We start from the raw sequence: 21,048 nt of genomic DNA, 5'->3' as shown, positions 1-21,048 counted from the left end.
TGCAAGGCAAATGGGTTTAAGTGGCTTGCCCAAGGCCACACAGCTAGGTAATTATTAAGTGTCTGAGACCGGATTTGAACCCAGGCACTCCTGACTCCAGGGCTGGTGCTTTATACACTGCACCACCTAGCTGCCCAGGTCTGCATCTTTTTAACCAGGACAAAAAAATCTTAGGTTTTTTCCCCCTTCTTATCTGTCTCTGACAGCTATCCCCATGATATTCAGAAGACCTGATTAGCAATACAACCTAAAAAAGATCTTGGCTAGAACTTTCCCACACTCTACCCTTGCCTTGCCTCTTGTTATGAAACTAAGAGGGAAAACTTGGGTAAGGGAGGAACTGTTTTCTTTTTGAGTTGGCACTACCTAACCTGGGGCAATGAGGGTGGGGAGCAGCTTTCTAGATGTTGACATTTCTAGATGTCTGTCATCCTTCACAGGAATACCAGATTATGATGAAAGTGGTTTTCTGTTTTTGGGAGAGGCAAGTTTGAAAAAGGAAGCCCAGGAGAAAAAGTATTAAGAAAGAGGAAAAGAGAAGCAGTTCCATCATACTAGAGGGCAGCCAGAGAAGACTTTTCATGTTCAACAATTTAGGCAACTCTAGGGTTCAAAAAGTGATGAGGATAAAGAGATTATTTAGACAGAGAACTAAAGCTTCTCTTTATTTATTTGGGGTTTTTTTGCAAGACAGTGGTGTTAAGTGACTTGTCCAAGGTCACATAGCCAGGTAATTATTAAATGCCTGAGGTTGGATTTGAACTCAGGTCCTCCCTACTCCAGGGAAGATACTCTATCCACTGTGCCACCGAGCTGCCCCTCTTTATTTTTAAAGTTTGTATCAGTGCCTTATTTTTTTGATTGATCTTTTATATTTCCACTTACATATTCTTCTGTTTCTTGTGCTATACATTTTCTACCCTCCCTCCCTTCCTACTCCCCTCCCCTCAGTGGTATGCAGTCTGGTAAAAGTTGTATATGTATTTTTTGTGTTTAATATGTTTATATATTAGTCATTTTGTTTATGAGGAATTAGGATTTAGGGGAAAGAAAGAAAACCATGGGATAAGAAGGAAAAACACAAGAGAAATTTTTTAAAAATGAACATAGTATCCATTCAGATATTATGAGTTTTTTCCTTTCCTGGATGTGGATGGCATTAATATCTTGTTTTTTATATCACCTTCATTTCTGAACATTCTCTTCTTACCTACAAAGAACAAAATAAAAGAGAGGGGAGAACGGTTGAGCGACACATACATTTTGTTATTGGAGAGTTCTCTTTGGGATAGGACTTTATTCTCCTGGAAGGTACATATCCTGAGGCCACTGGACAACTGTATTCTTGCCCATGCAGGGGGCAAAAGCCAGTGGGAGTCTGAAGCAATTGAGGGAAGGGGGCCAGGAGGAAAGAGGAAATAAGGAGTTTACTTAACCCTGTCTAAAAAGGAGAGTAATCCTTTGGTCCTAACTCCCTGGGTTAGTTCACATGCTTTGGTAGAAGAAGGAGAACCAAGTCTCCCAGCTGGCTCAAAGCTCTGTATACACATTCACTGACACCTCCAGGTGATTACAGACAGCTTAGTGTAAAAGTGAATCCTTTGGAGCTGCTGGCACTTGTGCACACACCCTTGTTCCTCTCTGGGCCTCCCTTCTTCCCTCCCTCCATCTTCCCAGGCTTCCCCCAAGCCTCTGAGCCCCTACTGACAGGGAACCATTGCTTAGCTTGCCTCAGGTCATGACCCTCCTTAGAGAATCAAGGAAACCCCTTGCTTCCTTTAAAGACTCAAGGTGTGTTTATCCTCTTATTAAATACTTAGAGTGGTATTAGCATCTCATTAATAGTTGGCTTATGGGCTTGGAGCCAGAATCCGGGCCAAAACTAGTAAAATCCTCAGCTCTGATTCCAGGTCAGTAGACCCAGGAGGTGTAAACCTTCACTTGCTGCCCAACTCCAAGTCCTCCTACTCCTTCTGCTTACTTTTTCCTAAAGCTAAAGGATTCTTCCTAAAATCTCTAGAATGCACTGTGCCTCAGGGTTAGCTGGAGCTGGGCCTGGCAGTCAAAGTGCTTGATTCTAGAGCCTGAAGAGACCTCTGAGGTCATGGGATCTAGCTCCGTGCCTCCTGATGAGTAAAGCCTTATTGAGTCCTATTTTATTGCTGTAATTGACCCTGTGAGAGATGTTGGGATGTGTCAGTCTTGCCTCTCTGTCTTTCTTTTTCGCAAGGCAATGGGGTTAAGTGACTTGTCTGAGGTCATACAGCTAGGTAATATATGTCTGTGGACAGATTTCAACTCAGGTCCTCCTGACTCCAGGGCTAGTGCTCTATCCACTGTGCCACCTAGCTGCCTGCCTTTCTGTTTAAAAAAGAGAGGCTCACATCTGAAAATGTTCAACAGCAAAGTAGAAAACGACAGGCTGGTCACCAGTTGCAATCACAAAATAATCAACTTCTCTTAGCACCAAGGAACTAGAGAAGTGATACAGTGGGACAAACCCTGGTTCATAGGACCTGGGTTCAAATTTTGCTTCCGCCACTTATTTTCTGTGAGATCTTGGATAAGTGAGTTAACCTCCCTGGGACTCCATTTCCTCTTCTGTAAACTTAGGGGGTTGAGCTGAAGGCTCTTTCAGTTCTATAACTGGGAATCTTTTTAAGATGGTTTCAGAGTTTGTGGGAATGAAAGGATTCTCAAGGTAGGATGACAGACGGTCTTTAGAGCATCCCATGGTCTGCCACCATGTGTTTTCTCTCAGAAATAAACACCCAGAGTAACACTGACCCCTGGCTGGCAAGGAAGAAGTCAGAGTATGAAGTAAAAGTACCCATTTACTGAACTAGTATTCACTAAACAAAGCATGATGGGGCTGTGGGGTTGGGGAAGGGGCAGGATATGAATATGAATGAGGGCTGGGATAGTGGCAGAGATGATGTCACCCCCCAGCCCTGTGGCTAGCAAGTCTGAGCTACTGTTCTCTCTGGGTGGCCCAATAGAAGGGCTACTAATGAGCCCCCATCAGGGATCCCATTTCCAGGAGTCTTTCCCCTTGTGTTTGGGGCAAAGGAAGAATGGGGGGGGTATAGTGACATGGGTAAACCAGTGATTACTTCTCTTCCTGATCTGACTCTGGCAAGTCAGTGACTTCCCTATATGACTTCTGGGAATCTGGGCCTATAATGTTGGCAGCTCATGTTAAGCCTGCTAATGACCATGGGCAAAGCTATGGTGGAGATGGGTCTTGCAGATCAGGTTTTTTTGCCTCTCTGAATTGACCCTGAAAGGGGAATTGGGGTCAGGATTCTAAGGATGGAATAAGAGTGTTGGGCAATGTCCTTGGGCTGCCTGAGACTTCTGCTGAGCTGGGAAAAACTGCTTTTTCAACACAGGCTGGGGCTGAAAAAGCAGAAATGTGGAAATCAGCTACCGTAGACCCTAGGGTAGGAGGAGAATGACATTTTCTGGGTCCCTCTCCTGTTCACCTCTTTGGGATTATTCTTGCCCTTCTGATCTTCCACCCAAGTTAAAACAGCATTGGAGGTGACAGGGCCTCTGCCTGAGAACACTTCTGGGTGTTTGCTGATTTCCCAGTCCCTGAGAGGTTTGATCTAACTTGGCTCCCATAAAGGCAAGTTGAGGAAGTTTTAGAATTATGTAAGAGGTAGTGGGGCAGCTAGGTGGTGCAGTGGATAGAGCACCAGTCTTGGAGTCAGGAGGACCTGAGTTCAAATGCAGCCTCAGACACTTACTAACTACCTAGCTGTGTGGCCTTGGGCAAGCCACTTAACCCCATTGCCTCGCAAAAAAACAAACAAAAAAGAATTATATGAGGGGGTCATTCCATTGTCCCAGTAGAAGTCTCTAGTTTTCAGCATCATTTCTCTATGGCATCTCTAGGAGTTCTAGCTGCATGTCTTCTTGCAGCCAATGAAGTGAACTCAGTCTCCCAGGTACTTTGGAGAGTATTTAGACCCTCTGGGAGTTTAGGACCATAGTATGTAGGCTGTCCAGTGTGACATCTTCATTTTACAGAGGAGGAAACTGAGACCAGGTATGGAAGTCGAATTACTCACCTAAGATCACACAGACAATAAGCATAAGATGCAGCATTTGAACTCAGGCCCTCTGCCTCCAGGCCTTTGGCCTTCAGCAAGGGGCCACTGCCAGACCCTGCTCCGGCCCCATATGGAGGAGCCCCTTCCCACATCTGCCACATAGCCACTTCCAAAGCATGAACAGATAGCTTCTCCCCCTCCAGATGGGTAGTGCACTTTGATCTGTTTGCTTAATTCCTTCCATTTATACAATTTAGACTTTCATAGAGTTTATCGATTAGTGTGCAAACACCACAGAGTTGGTACAGCTAGCTCTGGGCTGACTGGAGCCTCTGTTGCTTAGAGATGGATGCTGATGCAGCCAACATTTTGAAAATCTCTTTTCCACCTCATTACTCTGACCTTTGTCAGTGTGGGTGGAACAGGGAGTTCTGAGATGAAAACCTCCCAGGAGGAAAAAAAAGGGTCTGAAGAGCTGCCCAGTTGCTTAATGAAAAAAGTTTGACTTCCCACTCAAGCCAGGATGAGCCTCAGGCTAAAGATTCCTTATGGCATGTCCAAGAGAAGGGTACAGCTCTCAAAGCCATCCTATTCAAATCTCCGTTACCCCTTTTGGGTTTTTTTTTTTGGCAGAACTGAGTAGTTTGCTATTCCCTTCATTTGATAGAAGAAAAAACTGAGGCAAACAGGGTTAAGGAACTTGCCCAGGGTCACCCAGTAGAAAGTGTCTAAGATCTTCCCCATTTTGGGATGGTGGCTCCCAGCTTCCTGGTCTATAGGGCAGAACAGTGGGTAGAGCACTGGTCTTGGAGTCAGGAGGACCTGAGTGTGAATTTGTCCACAGACACTTGCTACTTACTAGCTGTGTGACCTTGGGCAAGTCACTAACCCTGATTGTCTCACATCCAGGGCCATCTCTGATTGTCCTGATTCATATCTGACCACTGACTTTAGATGGCTCTGGAGGAGAAAGCAAGACTAGTGACTTAGCACAGCCCCCCACCCACCCACACACACACACACATACATACACTCAAATCAATTCATGTGATTGTCATGGCATCACTTCCCTGATGTCATGGTCTTCTTCAAGAATGAAGGACAAGGGTGGCTAGGTGGTGTAGTGGATAAAGCACTGGCCCTGGAGTCAGGAGTACCTGAGTTCAAATCCAGCCTCAGACATTAATAATCACCTAGCTGTGTGACTTTAGGCAAGTCACTTAACCCCATTGCCTTGCAAAAATGTAAAAAAAAAGAATGAAGGACAAAAAAAAAATTAGGACAACTAATGACTGAACAACAAAGGAATCTAGTATACAGGTGTCCCAGAAATGAGCAGCAGAACTGAGATCCCAGGTCATGATCTCTCCCCCTCCCCAGCCATGCTACCTCTGCTCCCAGCGAGATGGCAGCCTCCGGAGGTTTCCATGGTTGGACTCTCCCAAAGTATCTGACTCAAAGGGTCATTGATACCGAATTGTGCACCTGGAGCCGTGGGAACTTGCAGGCTGAGGCCTTCTCTCCCTCACCCCCTTCCCTCCTCTCTCCACCTGCAACTGGGAAGCCATGGGGATCAGGGGCAGGCCAAGGGATGACCATGGGCCTTTGGGAGATGGGGCTCTTGGCACAGAGGTTCCCAGCTGTGAGGATTATGAAATAGGACAGCTTTACTGGGTTGGCTTGCCTAGACTGGCACCTGGACACACAAACACTGGGTGTGTATTATTCACTCCAGGTGACATGGCCTCACTCCCTGGGCTGAGTTCCCTGTTTTTATCAAAGGAGCCAGAGCCCTAAGATCAACCTCTGAGATTTAGAATCTGGAGGTTTGGGGGCTGTCCAGGTCAAGTCCTACAAGCGGCGGATCTGGCATTGGAGCCTTGGACCTCTCACACTTCATTTACCCCCTAAGTTCTACAGGATCTAGAACCTAGGTGGCAGCTAGGTGGCGTAGTGGATAAAGCACCGGCCCTGGAGTCAGGAGTATCTGGGTTCAAATCCGGTCTCAGACACTTAATAATGACCTAGCTGTATGGCCTTGGGCAAGCCACTTAATCCCATTTGCCTTGCAAAAACCTAAAAAAAAAAGAGCCTTAAAGGGACCGGGGCTAATTCAGTCCAGTTGGTTTAGCAAACTTCCGTCTCCTACACAAAGCATAACTCAGGGAGGCTCCAAAGACACAGGTGACACTACTGTTGCTGCTGCTACTGCTACTCTTACTGCTACTGATGCTACTTCTACTCCTGTTCTCTTCTACTTCTACTGCTATTACTGCTACTAGGTGACCTTGGGCAAGTCACTTAACCCTGATTACCTTGCATCCAGGACCATCTTCAGCCCTGACTCTGGAGGAAAAAGTGAGGCTGGGGAATTGGCACAGCACCCCCTCATTAAATCCAACTCACAGGCTTGTCAATAGCATCACCACCCTGGGTCTACTATTGTGATGCTATTACTAAAACTATGGGTGCTGCTGCTAGCTGCTACGTTTTCTGCAAATGTTACTACTCCTATTCCTACTCCTATCCCTACAACAACTGTTGCTGCTAAGCTACTGTTACTACTTCTAATGCTACTCCTATTCCTTCTGCTACTGTTATTACTCTTATTCCTACCACAACTGTTGTTGCTATTGCTACTGTTACTGTTACTACTACTGTTACTGCTATTGTTGCTGCTTTTGCTGCTACTGTGACTACTACTATTCCTACTACTATTACTATTGCTGCTACTGTTACTACTTCTATTCCTACTACTATTACTATTGCTGCTACTGTTACTACTTCTATTCCTACTACTATTACTATTGCTGCTACTGTTACTACTTCTATTCCTACTACTATTACTTTTGCTGCTACTGTTACTACTTCTATTCCTACTACTATTACTATTGCTGCTACTGTTACTACTTCTATTCCTACTACTATTACTATTGCTGCTACTGTTACTACTACTATTGCTACTTTGACTGCTACTGTTATTATTCCCATTCCTGTTGCTATTACTTCTGCTCTTACTGCTGCTGCTGCTGCTGCTACTTTGGCTGCTACTGTTACTTCTATTTGTACTAGGGCTACTACTATTGCTATTGCTGTTACTATTACTATTGCTACTTTTACTGCTACTGTTACTACTTTTAATGTTACTCCTATTCCTATTGCTATTACTGCTGCTGCTGCTATTACTTTGATTGTTACTGTTACTACTTCTACTCCTACTGCAGCTACTACTACTACTATTACTGTTGCTGCTACTGTTGGCTGCTGCTGCTGCTGCCACTGCCTAATGGGGGAATCTTTCTACTGGGGTGCTAGAGAGTCCTTGATATTTCTTGAGCAGATTGTGTTGCTCATGTATGGTCTCCATTCTTTCTTCATCTTGCAGCTAAGGAAATTGAGTCCAGGGATAGGAAGCTGCCCAAGGTCCCATAGGCCAACAGCTAGTCCTCTTTTCTGACCATGCTGTTATCTTTGGGGGCTCTAAACCTCCTTACTTAGATTCAGACTGAGGCTCTGTACCACTGATGAAGCTCATTATTATTAATATATTATGTAATATATTACAAATAACAGTAGCCAGTCCTCAATGATACTTTATGTTCCCCTGAGGTTTACAGAACACTTCATGGGCTAAGGGAAGATTCTCAGGAATTTGGCCTTGTAGTTCTCCTGGGCCTCATTTCTCCTGGGCCCTCCTGGGACTGGAGATGAGGGAGGAGAATCCCAAGAACCTGGGTTTAATCTTAATTCCACTGTGACCTCTAAGTCTATCCGTGATTTCGGATCAGTCACTTCATTGGGCAGAGCCTCAGACCAGTGTGTTGTCTCAGGTGCCTGGTGAGAGATAGACTGGTTGGGGAGTTGTATAGACTTTTGCCCCATTTTTGATGCCTTCTGACTGTATGGGAAAATCCTTGAGCCCTCCACACTTTAGGGTCTAAGCTGCACAGAAGGAGAGTGTTTTGACTTGGGAGTTCCCGGCTGGTCTCTTCTCTTCTCCTCAGGTGCCCAGCAGCCCTCTGGGATCTTGGGAGAGGGCCTAGGATTGCTCTGATGAGGGGCTGGGGCCGTTCTGGGATGGAAGTCATCCTGAGCAGTTGCAGAATCGCCTGGCCAGGGGCCAGCCTGGCTGTTTATTTCCCTGAGAGAAGGTCAGGCTGACTGTATCTGTTTACAGCTCTTTGAGACCTCTCGAGGCTGCCTGCAAGGGAGTGAGTCAGGGCATTCCATCGTCAGCAGGGCCCAGGATCCAGTCAGAATAGCCAGTCTCTGGGAGGGTGGGGGACCATCGAAAGCTGGGATGATTCACTTCTGGAGATGTGGGCTGACCTGGGCCTGAAGTGTGGATGGCTACGGGAAGTCACCAAAGACCAAAGATCCAGGTCTGGATGGGGAGATTCTAAGAAATCAGGAAGTGGCTCCTGCTGAGTGGGTTCCTTTGGTGTCTGTGAGGCTCAGCCCGGTCTCTGACATCCCATCCCACTGGCAGATGACGCCTCTTCAGGCTCTGCTCATTGCTGTGTGGGCTCTTAGCTGGGCAGTATCTTCTGCTGACTGGCCTCTCTGGCACTTCTGGGGAAGACCCAGGAAGAGGGGGAGTGCCTGCCCTCAGGGTGCTGAGAATCTACATGGACATGGGGGTCAGAGAAGAGACAGATATATGACCATGAGACAAGATGTGGAAGAACCCCCCATCCCAACCAGTTCAGCCCTGAACTGGCATAAGAAGACATTATTGCTAATGTGTTGCTCCAGGGACCCTTGTACGGGGAAGACGCATCTTTACTTTGTAATGTGTTCTGTCTAGACTGAGGAGAATCAGTGTTGTCTGGTAAATAGGGAACTGATCTCAGAGTTGAGGGGTTCTAGGTTCAAGTCCCACTCAGACACATCCTGACTATGTGACCCTAAGTGAACCTCAGCATCCTAACTTCCCACATGCTCACAAACTCATGGGGCTTCCTGACCTTTTGTGGGCTGGTGAAGCCTTCTCAGAATAATGGTGGGGTTTTTTTTTGTTTTTCAATTCATATTTGAAGAAAACATTAAATTTTAGCTAGAGGTTAGTGAAAATAAAGTCATTTTTTCCTCATTCAAGTTTACTAGTCCCCTGAAATCTCTTTGGTCCCAGGGGTCCCAGTTTCATCTTAAGATGCTGTCCTTCATTGGTAGAAAGTTTTCTTATCTGGGTTTTTCTTGTATCTACGCACTCACAGGTTCAGTCTGTTCACCTCCTTTCCCATATTTGTCCATAGACAGACTGTAAACTCCTTGAAGTCAGGGACTCTTCAATTTTTTGTTTCTGTACCCCAGGGCTTAATACTTTGGTCCAAAAATAGTAGGTGATTGATAGTTGTAACACTATTATCTAACAATAGTAGGTGCTTAATAGTTATAGCACTATTATTCAGCAATAGTAGGTTCTTTTTTTAAAATAATTTTAAAAAATTTTTATTTAAGACAATGGGGTTAAGTGACTTGCCCAAGAGCACACAGCTGGGTAATTGTTAAGTGTCTGAAGTTGTAGCATTATTTATTTGTAATGTAGGTGCTTAATAGTTATAGCATTATTGTCCAACAATGGTAGATGCTTAAAAGTTAGACCATCTACTTCCTGAAAGGGGGGGGGGGTCTTCAAGATGAGAGCCCTGCCATCTGAGTATGGTCAGAGAGGGTTCTAGGTGACAAGCAGAACACTGGGGAAGGTCTGAGTACCTGGGAGGCAGCTCAGCTGGGCAGGGGAGGCTGAAGAAGTGGGGTTCTTTCAGAAAAAGGAGTCAATTGAAAGTTCTCTGGAGGGGTGTAACTGAGGCATTGACTGACTGCTTTGATCCTTTTTCTTTGTTGATGGCTAGTGGGTTTATAATTGACTTTTTTAAAAAAGAGTTAATGGAGGGGGGCAAGGAAAGCCAGGGTGGATTTTAAAGCCAGGAGAGAGATCTGATTCTATTGAATTGGCTCAAGGGTCCAGTAAATTTGGGGTCATCACCTCTGTGTCCAGTTCCTTGAGAAAGCTGAGAAGGAATCTGCAGAATGTGGGTGGAGAGCCTTGGGGGCAGCCAGGAAGTGGTGGCACAGTGGACATCATTTGTAAAGCCTTTGCCCCAGGAGCTTAGATGCCTGTAGATCTGGGGCTGAAGAACCTCAGAGCCAACTGGTCCAGTTACTCCTTTTACAGGTGAAGAAATGAAGGCCTAAGGACTTTTCCAAGGTCCTATAGAGCCAGAGGGCACTTCCAGGTCACTACTAGTCTAGCCCCTAAACCTACTGATGAAGAAAGTGTGGTCAGGGAGGTCAAGAAACTTGCTTGAGGTCCTAGAAGTAGTAAGTCTTGGTGGAATTTGAACCCAAATCCCTTATCTCCAGGGGAGGATGCAGGTGGTGCTTGTGGGTTATGAGATGGTTGTTTTTTGGCTGACTTCTGTAATCTCTTTTTGTTCCCATGCTTTTATTGTGGTGGTTGTTGTGTTGTTGATGATGTTGATGATGACATACTTTATTCTGTTTTCTAATTGGTTGGAGAGTGGGAGTATAGCCGACTCCCACCTGTTAGGTAGAGAATGGGTTGATCTTACCTATTTGAATCTTGGGTTTGGGCTGAGGTAAGCCTAAACTGCCATATAGAGAGGCAAAGAGCTGTGGCGACTGTGATCTGGAAGACCAGGATTTGGAGAACCTCTTTCCTAGGGCCTGTCTCCCCTTTTCTTCCTCCTTGTGGGGTGAAGGTTCACATCCCCCTACTCCTTGGGCATGACTGTACTTGGGTACTTGGGCCAACTAGGGCCATTTTTGGACTGTTTGCCCACTGGGGTTCAGCTTTGATTAGTTCTGGGAGGGGAGGGCTGGAGGAACCTCCCACATGAAAAAAATTTCTGCCAATGCAAATGGACATCTTCTCTGCCCAGGAAGCCCAAGATGGAATCAGGATTTGAACCCAGGACTTCCTGTCTCTAAGAGATATTATAGGACTTACTAGACTCTCCTACTAGAGAGTATTTCTTCTCTGGCCATGTGACATTATCTGGAGAGTTTTCCCTCTCCAGTGTCCTAAAAATGGTATTTTTTTAACCTAGAATCAGGACCACTGAATAAGAAGTGTGTCCTTACCAATGTTGGTGCCCTGGACAATGTCCCAGTCTCCATAGTCTCATATGGGAGAAGGGAGACCTGCCTATCCATGTGTCTCTCTGATGATTTTTTAAATTTTTTTTTATTTGTTTTTTGCAAGGCAATGGGGTTAAGTGGCTTGCCCAAGGCCACACAGCTAGGTAATTATTAAGTATCTGAGGCCAGATTTGAACTCAGGTACTCCTGACTCCAAGGTCAGTGCTCTATCCACTGTGCCACCTAGCTGCCCCAATTTTTTTATTTTTTTTTAAGAAATTTTATTTATTTTGAGTTTTACAATTTCCCCCCCTATTCTTGCTTCCCCCCCCCCAAAGAAGGCACTCTGTTAGTGTTTACATTGTTTCTATGGTATACATTGATCTGAGTTGAATGTGATGAGAGAGAAATCATATGTGATGATTTTTTTTTTTGCTAAGTCTGAGCCACCCTGCTCTTGAAATTAGGGTGAATCATTCTGTGTGGTGAGAGAATTTTCCTTATATTGCTTTTTTTAACAAATCAAGAGGGGAAGCTAACCCTGATATTCAGGAAGCCTTGGTAGGATTGTGAAATGCTGACACTGCTCTCTCCAAAGACCAAAATCGAAAGCAGTTTTTTCTGTGGCCTTGGCAGGTGGTTCCCAATTTTTCCAAATTTGAGGCTCTTCCCTGCATTTAATCAAATGATATTTTAATCTGAGATTAATCATCAACAAACATACATTCCATCATTCAAAAAATAAAAAAGACTATGGGAAACTGATTTGCAGTGTCTCTGTGTATCTGATCTAACTTTTCTTCAGTGATTTTTTTAAATGATTTATTGCTACTTATTTATTTTTTCCCCATCTCTGTCACTTCCCATTAAGTCACTCTCCCACCCAAATAGAAGTCCTTCGTTGTAACAGATAAGAGAAAACACATGCACACATGGGCCACCTCTAAAAACATATCTCATTTTTGCACCCCAAGGCCTTTCACTGAAAGATAGGAGATGTGTTTGGTCATTGAATTAATGAGACATGACATCTTTCAAAGTTATCTTCCTTTCTACCACTAAATTGTCTTCCTGGTTATTTTCATTTCCCTCTGCCTCAGTTCATAGAAGTCTTTTCAGTTTTCTCTGAATCTACCTCTTTTGCCATTTCTTTTCTTTTCTTTTGGTTTTTTGCAAAGCTATGGGGTTTAGTAACTTGCCCAAAGTCACACAGCTAAGGGAGTATTAAGTGTCTGAGGCTGGATTTGAACTCAGGTCCTCCTGACTCTAGGGCTGCCTCTCTTCTGCCATTTCTCATAGCACAATAATATCCTGTTACATTTGTAACAGCTAGGTGAGCCATTCCCAAAGAGCACTTTCTTAATTTCCATTTCTTTGGTACCAAAAAGGTGCTTCTACAAACATTTATATATATATCTGTCTTCTCTTCCTAAGAAGTTCTGGGTTTGAGTCCTGCCTCCAACACATAACGGGGCCTTTCTTTGTCTCCAGTGTTGGCACAGATTTGGGCTTCAGTGCTTTAGATGATATCACTTTGAAGAGCTTCCTCCTTGGAGGATTCCCCAGTGAAATCCCAGCTCCAGGCCTTATCCCTGTCATGTTTAAAACAATTTTAATCCTGTTTTTATTTTTACTTTTTCTTCATTTCCAAATATTTCTCTGATTGCTCCCCAGTAAACTATTTCTTGTAACAAAGAATAAAAAAGAATGGGGAGCAGGAGTGTATGGAAAGCAATTCAGCAGACCCAAGGGTTGTATCAACTGAGGGGGACATGTAGCATTCTATACCCATAGTGCCCCACCTCAGCTCTGGAGGCTTTCCCTTTCTCCTCCCACCTGGGAGATGGGGGGGTATGTAGGCCAAAAGGTGGGGGGGGAATACATAGAGGAGAGTTAAAGGAAGAACTGCTGGTGCCTACCTCATAGGTATATGATGGGGGGGGGGAGAATCTCCCAGTAGAGGGTGAGCCTGGCAACCAATTCCAAGGGAATCTGACTGAGAAGGAAGGGGTTCACTAGGGCCCATGAACTCCTGCTGTGACAAAAAGAGAGGAAGGGGGGTATCTTTTCTCCTCTCCTGAGGCTGAGTTTGGTCATTATAATTATACCATATTCACCTTCCTTCTCCCCTTACCCTTCCATTTATTGCTCTGTTCTGCCTTATCAATCCCAAATCAATTCTTTGTTATGATAGTTCCCTTCTCAGAGAGGCCTCTAGCTTTCAGTTGGGGTACTTAGAGTAAAAGCATGGGTCCCAAGGTCCTTCTTCCCCTGGGGGCTTAGCTTGGGGAAAGCTCAGTCAACCACAGTTGTTTCATCTCTTGGGTTCCCTTCATCTAATACAGAAGGACTTGGCACAGTTGGGTCTACACAGAATTTTCCTTGCCATAGGCCCATGATGGGGTAGTGCAAAAGGACTACTCACTCTGACCCATTTTCTAGATGAAGAAACTGGGGCCAGAGAAGTTATACAAGCTGTGGGTATCAAATCCAGAGCTGAACCCAGCTCTCCTGTGTAACTGTCTCCTTGAGCCCTAGTTAGGGTACAATCCTCCACCACGGCCCCCCTTTCCTTACTTGTCCCTACCCCCTCCTCACCATGGCTCACTTTGTGTTTTCCAGTTGCCCAACATGTTTGGTGACCTTCGGTCCACATTCATCGCCTTGATGATTGGATCTTACGCCTCTTCTGCAGTGACTTTTCCAGGTGTCAAGGTGAGGTGTGGCTGTGGGATCCCTGGCAGTGTAGATGGGTGGCCAGGCTATGGTCAAGCCTGTATGCTCTTGGCTCCCCTCCTGTGGCCCCTGCAGAAGGAAATAAATAACAGCAGGGCTTGGGCCGGCCTGGCCCTGGCCCAACAGGACACACCTGGGAACCACAGAGGCGTGACTTTCGGTAGACTTTTGAAGCAGGGATTATGGGGACAGAGGAGAAAATTGGCTGGGAAAAGTGGAGTGACCTCTCCAGAGTCATGCAGCTTCACCTGTTGAGTCAAGATTTGAACCTGGTTCTTTCTCCTAGGCCAAGCCTGCACTTCCAGAGTCAGGGGTGAAGGGGGAGGTGAGATGGGTGACTCCTTGTCACTGGCCCCTTTGCTTTGCTGTGGCCCTGAGGGCCCTGGCTCTGGGGCTCTTTTCTCCTCTCCTGGTGCTAATGTTGATGTAAGGGCCCAGCTCTGGATTAAACTCCAGGGGAGCCTTTGCCAAGTTGGTTCAGCTGTTTCCCCCATGCATGGGCAGGAATTTGGATGCTTCTCAATCATCCCAAGTCTGGGTGCGTGAAAACGCCAAAGCAAAACAAATCCAAAACCAACCCCAAGCCGTGGGGTAGCCCCTCAGAGGCCTCCCTGGGCCCAGTTCTCCCCACCTCTGTTCCTTCCTCCTTGGCAGAAGCTACCAAAACCCCTCCCTCTTTCAAGCTGGGGCAGAAAGGAGATGGGGAGGCTATGATGGGAAGAAGGGACTTCCCGGATCTCAGGCTCCCCTCCACCTCCTATTACGTAGATCTGCTCCCAAGCTCAGTTGAGTCCTGGTGGTTTGGAATCCCAGCAGTCCCAGAGGAGGGCGAGCCCCCAGCCCTGAGCCAGTTTCAGATGACCCTGATAGGACAGGAAGCCTCCCCTCCTCCCCTGCCAGGGTTCCATGGACTTCCTCTGGGGGCCAGAGGCACTAGTCCTTTAACATCCTGGACCCAAATCCCTGATAATACTAAGGAGGAAACTGAGATTGGAAAAAAGCAGTGTCTAGGCCAAGTCAAGCAAAGTCTCATGCTATAAGCCCACAGGGGTATTGCTGGCTCTACTATCTGGTGCTCAGATGTCCACTTCTCTTGTTCTGTCTTCCTTCCCCTGCCTTGATGCCTTCTATGACTTTCTCTGCTAAATAAATGTCTACTGATCATGGGATCATAGCTCTAGATATGGAAGTACTTAGTCTAAACCCCCCAACCCCAGTTTTACAAATGGGGAAACCGACAGAGGTTATCACTTGCCCAGGGTCACACAGGTGATCCCGATTTCAAGGCCAGCACATTACCCACTGTATCACACTGTCACTGTAATGTTTCTCTCAGGTGATCTATGACTTTGGGGTCTCCTTCATCATCATCCTGGTTGTTTGGGCTGGCTGTGCTGGCCTTGTTTTCCTGAACTGTTTCTTAAACTGGCCTCTGGAGCCTTTCCCGGGACCAGAGGACATGGACTATACGTAAGTGAGGCTGGAGGGTCCTGGCTCATCTCTTTCCTGTGGGCAGTGAGTGGGCAGGCCATGAGAGGGGGGCACAGTGGCAGTACTGATCCCCTTCCTGCCTCCCTCCCCCCAGGGTGAAGATCAAGTTCAGCTGGCTGGGCTTTGACCACAAGATCACTGGGAAACAGTTTTACAAACAGGTGACCACGGTGGGCCGGCGGCTAAGTGTGGGCAGCTCCATGAAGCAATCCAAGGAGCAGTCGGCCCTGCAGGAGGGCAACAAGCTTTGTTTGTCCACTATCGACCTGGAGGTGAAGTGTCAGCCAGATAATGCAGGTACTGGGCTCCCCAGGGCTGAGGTCATGAGTCACTGGGGGAATAGAAAAGGACAGGGCAGACAAGAGCAGAGAAAGCTAGCTAGAAGGGAGAAGAAGAGGAGCCTAAGGGTCAGAGAGGGCCAGTGATTTCCATGCAGCCATTTTGGGGAAGAGCCAGAACTAGAATCGGGTGTCCCGACTCCTTCTGCAAAAGAGGCAGGGAGTCAGGAAGGTCTGGATCTTCATCCTGCCTCTGAGTGTGACCAGTGTGGCCTGGTACCATGGGAATGGCCACTTTGGATGTTTGGAGAGAGTTTTACTGCTGGGAGGTCCCTGGGTGGGTGCCAGACTGTGTCAGAGTGGTTGGGTTTCTGGGAAGCAGCTCCACAAAACCCCTTTGCAGGCCTGTGATGGCACCCATCCTTGTTCCTGCTTTTCTTTTGAGCAGGATGGCTGATGCCCATCAGGGTCCTTTCTAGCGCAGGGGCAGTGATAGCAAGCATTTATGAAACTCTTTCTGTGTGCAGGACAGCCTGAAACCACAGCAGTCCCTCTTCCCAAGCAACTGAGGCAGCTTCCCCCACCCCCTCTCCCAGGGACCCTGTGTCTTCCCTCCCTCCAGCCCTGTCCTCCTAGGCCTACCTCCAACCAGCCCTACCTCCCCTGCTGACCTCATCTGTCTTCTCCCCAGCGGCCCCCTCCTTCATCCACAGCCTGTTCAGCCCCATCCTCCTGCTCAGCCTGGTCACCATGTGCGTCACTCAGCTCCGCCTCATCTTCTACATGGGTGCCATGAACAACATCCTCAAGTTCCTCGCTGAAGGCAGCCAGGACGCAGGTGTGCCTTGGGGAGACATCCTGCCCCTCATCTTCCCAGCCCCTCCCCACCTGACCTGCCTGAGGATGGTGCCCATTCTGCTGACTTAGCACCTACTGAGGCAGGGGTGGACACGGGCCCCACTCCATGGGAGGGGCACCTTCTGACCTGCTGCTGTCAGACAGGCTCTGCTGACCACCTGGAATCTTGTGCTGGCCCCAACCCACCAGGCCTCAAGTGGTTGGAATCAAGGGTGGGGCATCTGAAAGTCAGTGAGCCCCAGCTCCCCTGAGCCTGCTAGTACTGGCCTGCCTAGAGTTAGGGAAGCATGCCGGGGGGAGTAGGGAGATTCTCTCTTCTTCATTCCCTTCTTTTTCCCTCTTTTTTTCTCTTTGTTTCTTTCTCTATCTCTCTTTGTGCCTCTCTGTCCTCTCTCCCCTCCCTTCTCTCTCCTTTCTGGTAGGGAAGGGATGGAGGGTTTATTAGGGACTAGGAGAAAGGCAGCTCCCTGGGTGTCATCCTCACTGGCGGCACCAGATCCAACTTCAGTCCTAGAGCTTCTCTAAGGAAGCGGGGAGCCGGGAGCTCCCGGAGGGAGGGGAGTTTTCCTCATGGGTTTGGTAGCTCACGCTAGGGCTTGTTAGCTGAAATCTGCAGAACTAGATGTGCAGACTCTGCCGCCACTGTCCAGGGGTGTCCACTCCCTCAAGAAATCCCAGGGCTGGGGGCAGGCAGGTGACTCAGTGGTTAGAGCACTGGCCCTGGAGTCAGGAGGACCTGAGTTCTAATCTAGTCTCAGATACTTGATACTTCCTAAATATGTGACCTTAGGCAGGTCACTTAACCCTATTGTCCCACAAAAAGAAAAAAGGAAAAGAAATCCCAGGGCTACACTGAACAAGATGAAGACCCTGGAATGACCCCCCACCACCACCACCTTGTTAGGATGATTCTCAAATTCTGCCACCTGGTAAAAGAGGTCCCTTCTAGCATAATCCTGTTTGTAGCTGCCTGCAGTGTCATCTCTTGGCAGAGGGAAGCTGGGCCAGGCATTTAAAGGGACCCACAAATTTTTATATTCCAAGTCCCAAAAAGGTCCATGGAGTTCAGCTTGCCCAGGTCTCTCAGAATGGGGGCAGAGGGTTTTCCCAAGGCCACCCACCTCACTGGGGGCACTGTCTGAGCTCCCAAGTTCTTTTTTCACTATAAAATGCTTAGAACCATTTTAAGGCCCCAAAGAAGTTTCCATTTTTCCTCTTCAAAAAGTACAAAGCTCCATCTCTTTAATGGAATGAGGTGGGGAGTGTATGATAGGTCACAATTTAATTTAACTTTTATTTTATATTTTCTTTTTTTAAAGGTTTTTGTGGGAGGTGGGGAGATTGTCTTTTTAATACTATAGCATTTCTGGGGCAGCTAGGTGGTGTAGTGGATAAAGCACTGCCCTGGTGTCAGGAGTACCTGGGTTCAAATCCAGTCTCAGACACTTAATAATTACCTAGCTGTGTGGCCTTGGGCAAGCCATTTGCCTTGCAAAAACCTAAAAAAAAAATACTATAGCATTTCTTCATATAACTCCCTCAAAACAAGTTCCCTTCCTTTTCCTTCTAACACTCAAAAGCAAATAAACAAAACCCAAAATACAGTGAATCAAAACCAATGAACAAAACAACCAATGCACCATTCTGTATCCATAGCCTCTCCATAAGGAGAAGCGAGGAGTGTGTTTCATCAACTGTTCTTTGATTTCCTGTCATTTCCTTATCAGAAAAAGTCCACTATGTTCATGAACATTCTCTGGCTCTTATCCCTGTTGCCTGCCTTCCCTTGGTTAGAATAATGTGGGGAAAAGACAAGGAAGGACAGGCAGCTAAATTAGACTTAATGAGTATCCAGCTTCGATCCCTGGTTTTTCTCTCGTTTCTCACATGATTTTCTCTGCCTAGCATTGAAATTCCACTTCTGCCAGGACATGGTACTTTCAAGATGAGTGAGTCAGGGCTGTGCAGAGGCTCCATGAGGAGAGCCTACTCTGACAGAAGCCTTTTAGAGTGCGCAAAGCTGCTTCCTCTTCTCCCTCTTTGTCTGCTCCCTGCCTCTCAGTTCTGGGAGACTAAACCCGCTTCACAAGAAGAGGCAATCTTCTGATGAGGTGGCCCCCATTCTCACTTCCCCTTGCTGCTTCCCCATCAGACTTGGCCACTGTACTGATTCACCACCACATGGGTGACACAGGAGACTGGCCTCACGTAACTGGTTCAGCAGCTTTTTGGGAAAAGAGGAGAAATGACCACATTGCCCCTTGCTACTACATGTTCTCCCCCAACTTCCTCCATGACCTGGTTAGAGATTAGATTGAATGTCAGAGGCTCCCACAGGAGCTGTCTATGGATCAGGTCCTGAAGCACAAGATGGTGTCACCATTCCCAAGCTGTTCTGTGTCTACCCCTCTCTTGTAAACTTCTGAGATTTCTGTTGTTAACTCCTTTTCTTTCTGCATTTCTCCCTCCGCTCTCTTTGATGCAGTCATGGCCACAGGTAAGTGGAATGATTTTCCACCCATTCCTTCTTGCTTGTCATTTCCTCATCAGAAAAAATTCACCATCTTCATGATCTATCTCTGGCTCTTACCTCTCTCACCTGCCCACCCTTGGTTAGAATAGTGGGGGTTGGGAACAAGGACAGGCAGCTAAATTTAAAATGTCTATTTTAAACATTTAAATATCCTATGGTCCAAAAACATTAACTTGGCATCCTTGTGAGTTGTCTGTCTCTGATAGCATTCTGAACGTGGAATTTTTCTTTTGTAGTTAGTATTTGTGTTGATTTCTTTTTGTTTTTAAATCATCTTCATTTCTAAATGTCTCCCTGTGCTGGAAAGGAGAGCCATTTCTTATCACAAAGAATAAAAGTTTGGCAAAGCCAACTAAGATGCCCTATGAGTCTGTAGGTCACACTGTGGCCTGTAGATGAAAACTGGGGGAAGATTTTGCTATTTCTTTGAACATAAACAAAATCTGTTATTTTAAAAACCACTTTGTTTAAAAGGGTATGAGGTTTGGATCTAGAACAGACTTTCAGGACCATCTAGGGCAATCCACTCTTTTTAAAGAGGAGGAGATAGAAGGAAGGAAGAGGATGCACTGAAGGTTAGATGGGTAGTGAGGGCAAAGCTAAGATTTGGACTAAAATTACTCATCCCTTCTTCACTGGCTTTTTTCAATGTCTGGGAGAGAAGTATTTCATAGATAGCAATTAAGGACTCTTGATTGGGAGTAGAAAATCCAGGAACCTTGATACTAGAAACATCTGGATCAGTCACACATGATTTAAAACCATCCCTGTAGGTTTTAATTGATTCCTATACAAACCATCATACTAGGGGCAGCTAAATGGCTTAGTGGATAGAGTACCAGCTCTGAAGTCAGGAGGACATGAGTTCAAATCTAACCTCAGACACTTAATAATTACCTAGCTGTATGATCTTAGGCAAATCACTTAACCCCACTGCCTTGCCAAAACACACACACACACACACACACACACACACACACACACAGAAACCAAACCATTATACCAAAAGTATTTATGTGCCAATCAGCCCCTGCAGCCCCCTAATTCTACAATGACAAGTCACATTCGAGGTGTACCAACATCCAATGACTCTGCCCAGCCCAGGGAAGGAGCTAGCTTTCTAAATATGATCTATCTCTCTCTCCAGTGGGTCTCTACACATCCATCTTTGGAGGGCTACAGCTGCTCTGCCTCCTGACAGCCCCAGTCATTGGATACATCATGGACTGGAGGTTGAAGGAATGTGAGGATGGTTCTGAAGAAGCCGAGGAGAAAGATGGCGACCAGTATGTGGACTGTGGGAGAGCTGGAGGATTGGGCGGTTGGGGAGGAAGGAGGAGAAGATGCAAAACCTTTTTTTGGGAAAGCTGTTCCATGGAGCGAAGCCCTTATCAGGGTGTGCCTGGTGACTTATGCAAGAAGCTCATGTCCTGGAATGTCTTGACTCCTACTCTTCCCGTCACCCCTACTTCCTCTCCACTAGCTATTTGGCTCCTTCGAATTACAGGTTTAGAGATGAAAGGGACCTCAGAAATCAAAACTGAGCACCAGAGACAAATCTACTTGTTCAGAGTCACAGATAGTAAGAACTAGAGTCCTTTGATTCCAGATTCAAAGTTCTTTCTCCTCCACTCACAAAAGGACAAAGTTGATGGGTGAATGGGAGCTTCCTCCTGTTCAGTGGTGTTCTTTCTTCATAACTTCCCAGAAGGGCTAGAAGAGGGGCGGCTAGGTGGCGCAGTGGATAAAGCACCAGCCCTGGAGTCAGGAGGACCTGGTTTCAAATCTGGCCTCAGACACTTAATGATGACCTAGCTGTGTGGCCTTGGGCAAGCCACTTAACCCCATTTGCCTTGCAAAAACCTTTAAAAAACCCAAACAATAAAAGAAGAGCTAGAAGAAGTTCAAATTGATGAGATGTTGGAATTATCCACAGCTTGTTCTTGTGCCCTGCCATTATGTCACCCACCTCTACCCATGATCCAGCCTC

General features: G+C 46.5%; 1 protein-coding gene and 1 long non-coding RNA gene across 2 annotated transcripts in view; one reads left to right on the top strand and one right to left on the bottom strand.

The window, feature by feature from the left end:
• SLC43A2 (solute carrier family 43 member 2) overlaps positions 1–21,048 on the top strand; it is a 58,045-nt gene that overhangs the window by 18,240 nt on the left and 18,757 nt on the right. Inside the window, exons 5-9 of the mRNA XM_074189179.1 lie at positions 13,785–13,877; positions 15,235–15,368; positions 15,484–15,686; positions 16,359–16,505; positions 20,206–20,344. Coding sequence (XP_074045280.1) covers positions 13,785–13,877; positions 15,235–15,368; positions 15,484–15,686; positions 16,359–16,505; positions 20,206–20,344 — 716 coding nt within the window. The remainder of the gene's footprint in view (positions 1–13,784; positions 13,878–15,234; positions 15,369–15,483; positions 15,687–16,358; positions 16,506–20,205; positions 20,345–21,048) is intronic.
• LOC141488805 (uncharacterized) lies at positions 7,634–10,660 on the bottom strand. The gene is made up of 2 exons (XR_012468793.1): positions 10,048–10,660; positions 7,634–8,682 (listed from the first exon to the last, which is right to left on the bottom strand). It is a non-coding gene; the product is annotated as an uncharacterized LOC141488805 (long non-coding RNA).

The sequence above is a fragment of the Macrotis lagotis genome, chromosome 5 (assembly GCF_037893015.1).
Source record: "Macrotis lagotis isolate mMagLag1 chromosome 5, bilby.v1.9.chrom.fasta, whole genome shotgun sequence".
Taxonomy (NCBI): domain Eukaryota; kingdom Metazoa; phylum Chordata; class Mammalia; order Peramelemorphia; family Peramelidae; genus Macrotis; species Macrotis lagotis.
Note: the sequence above shows the minus strand (reverse complement) of the source record. Positions and strands in the feature narration are given on the sequence as shown.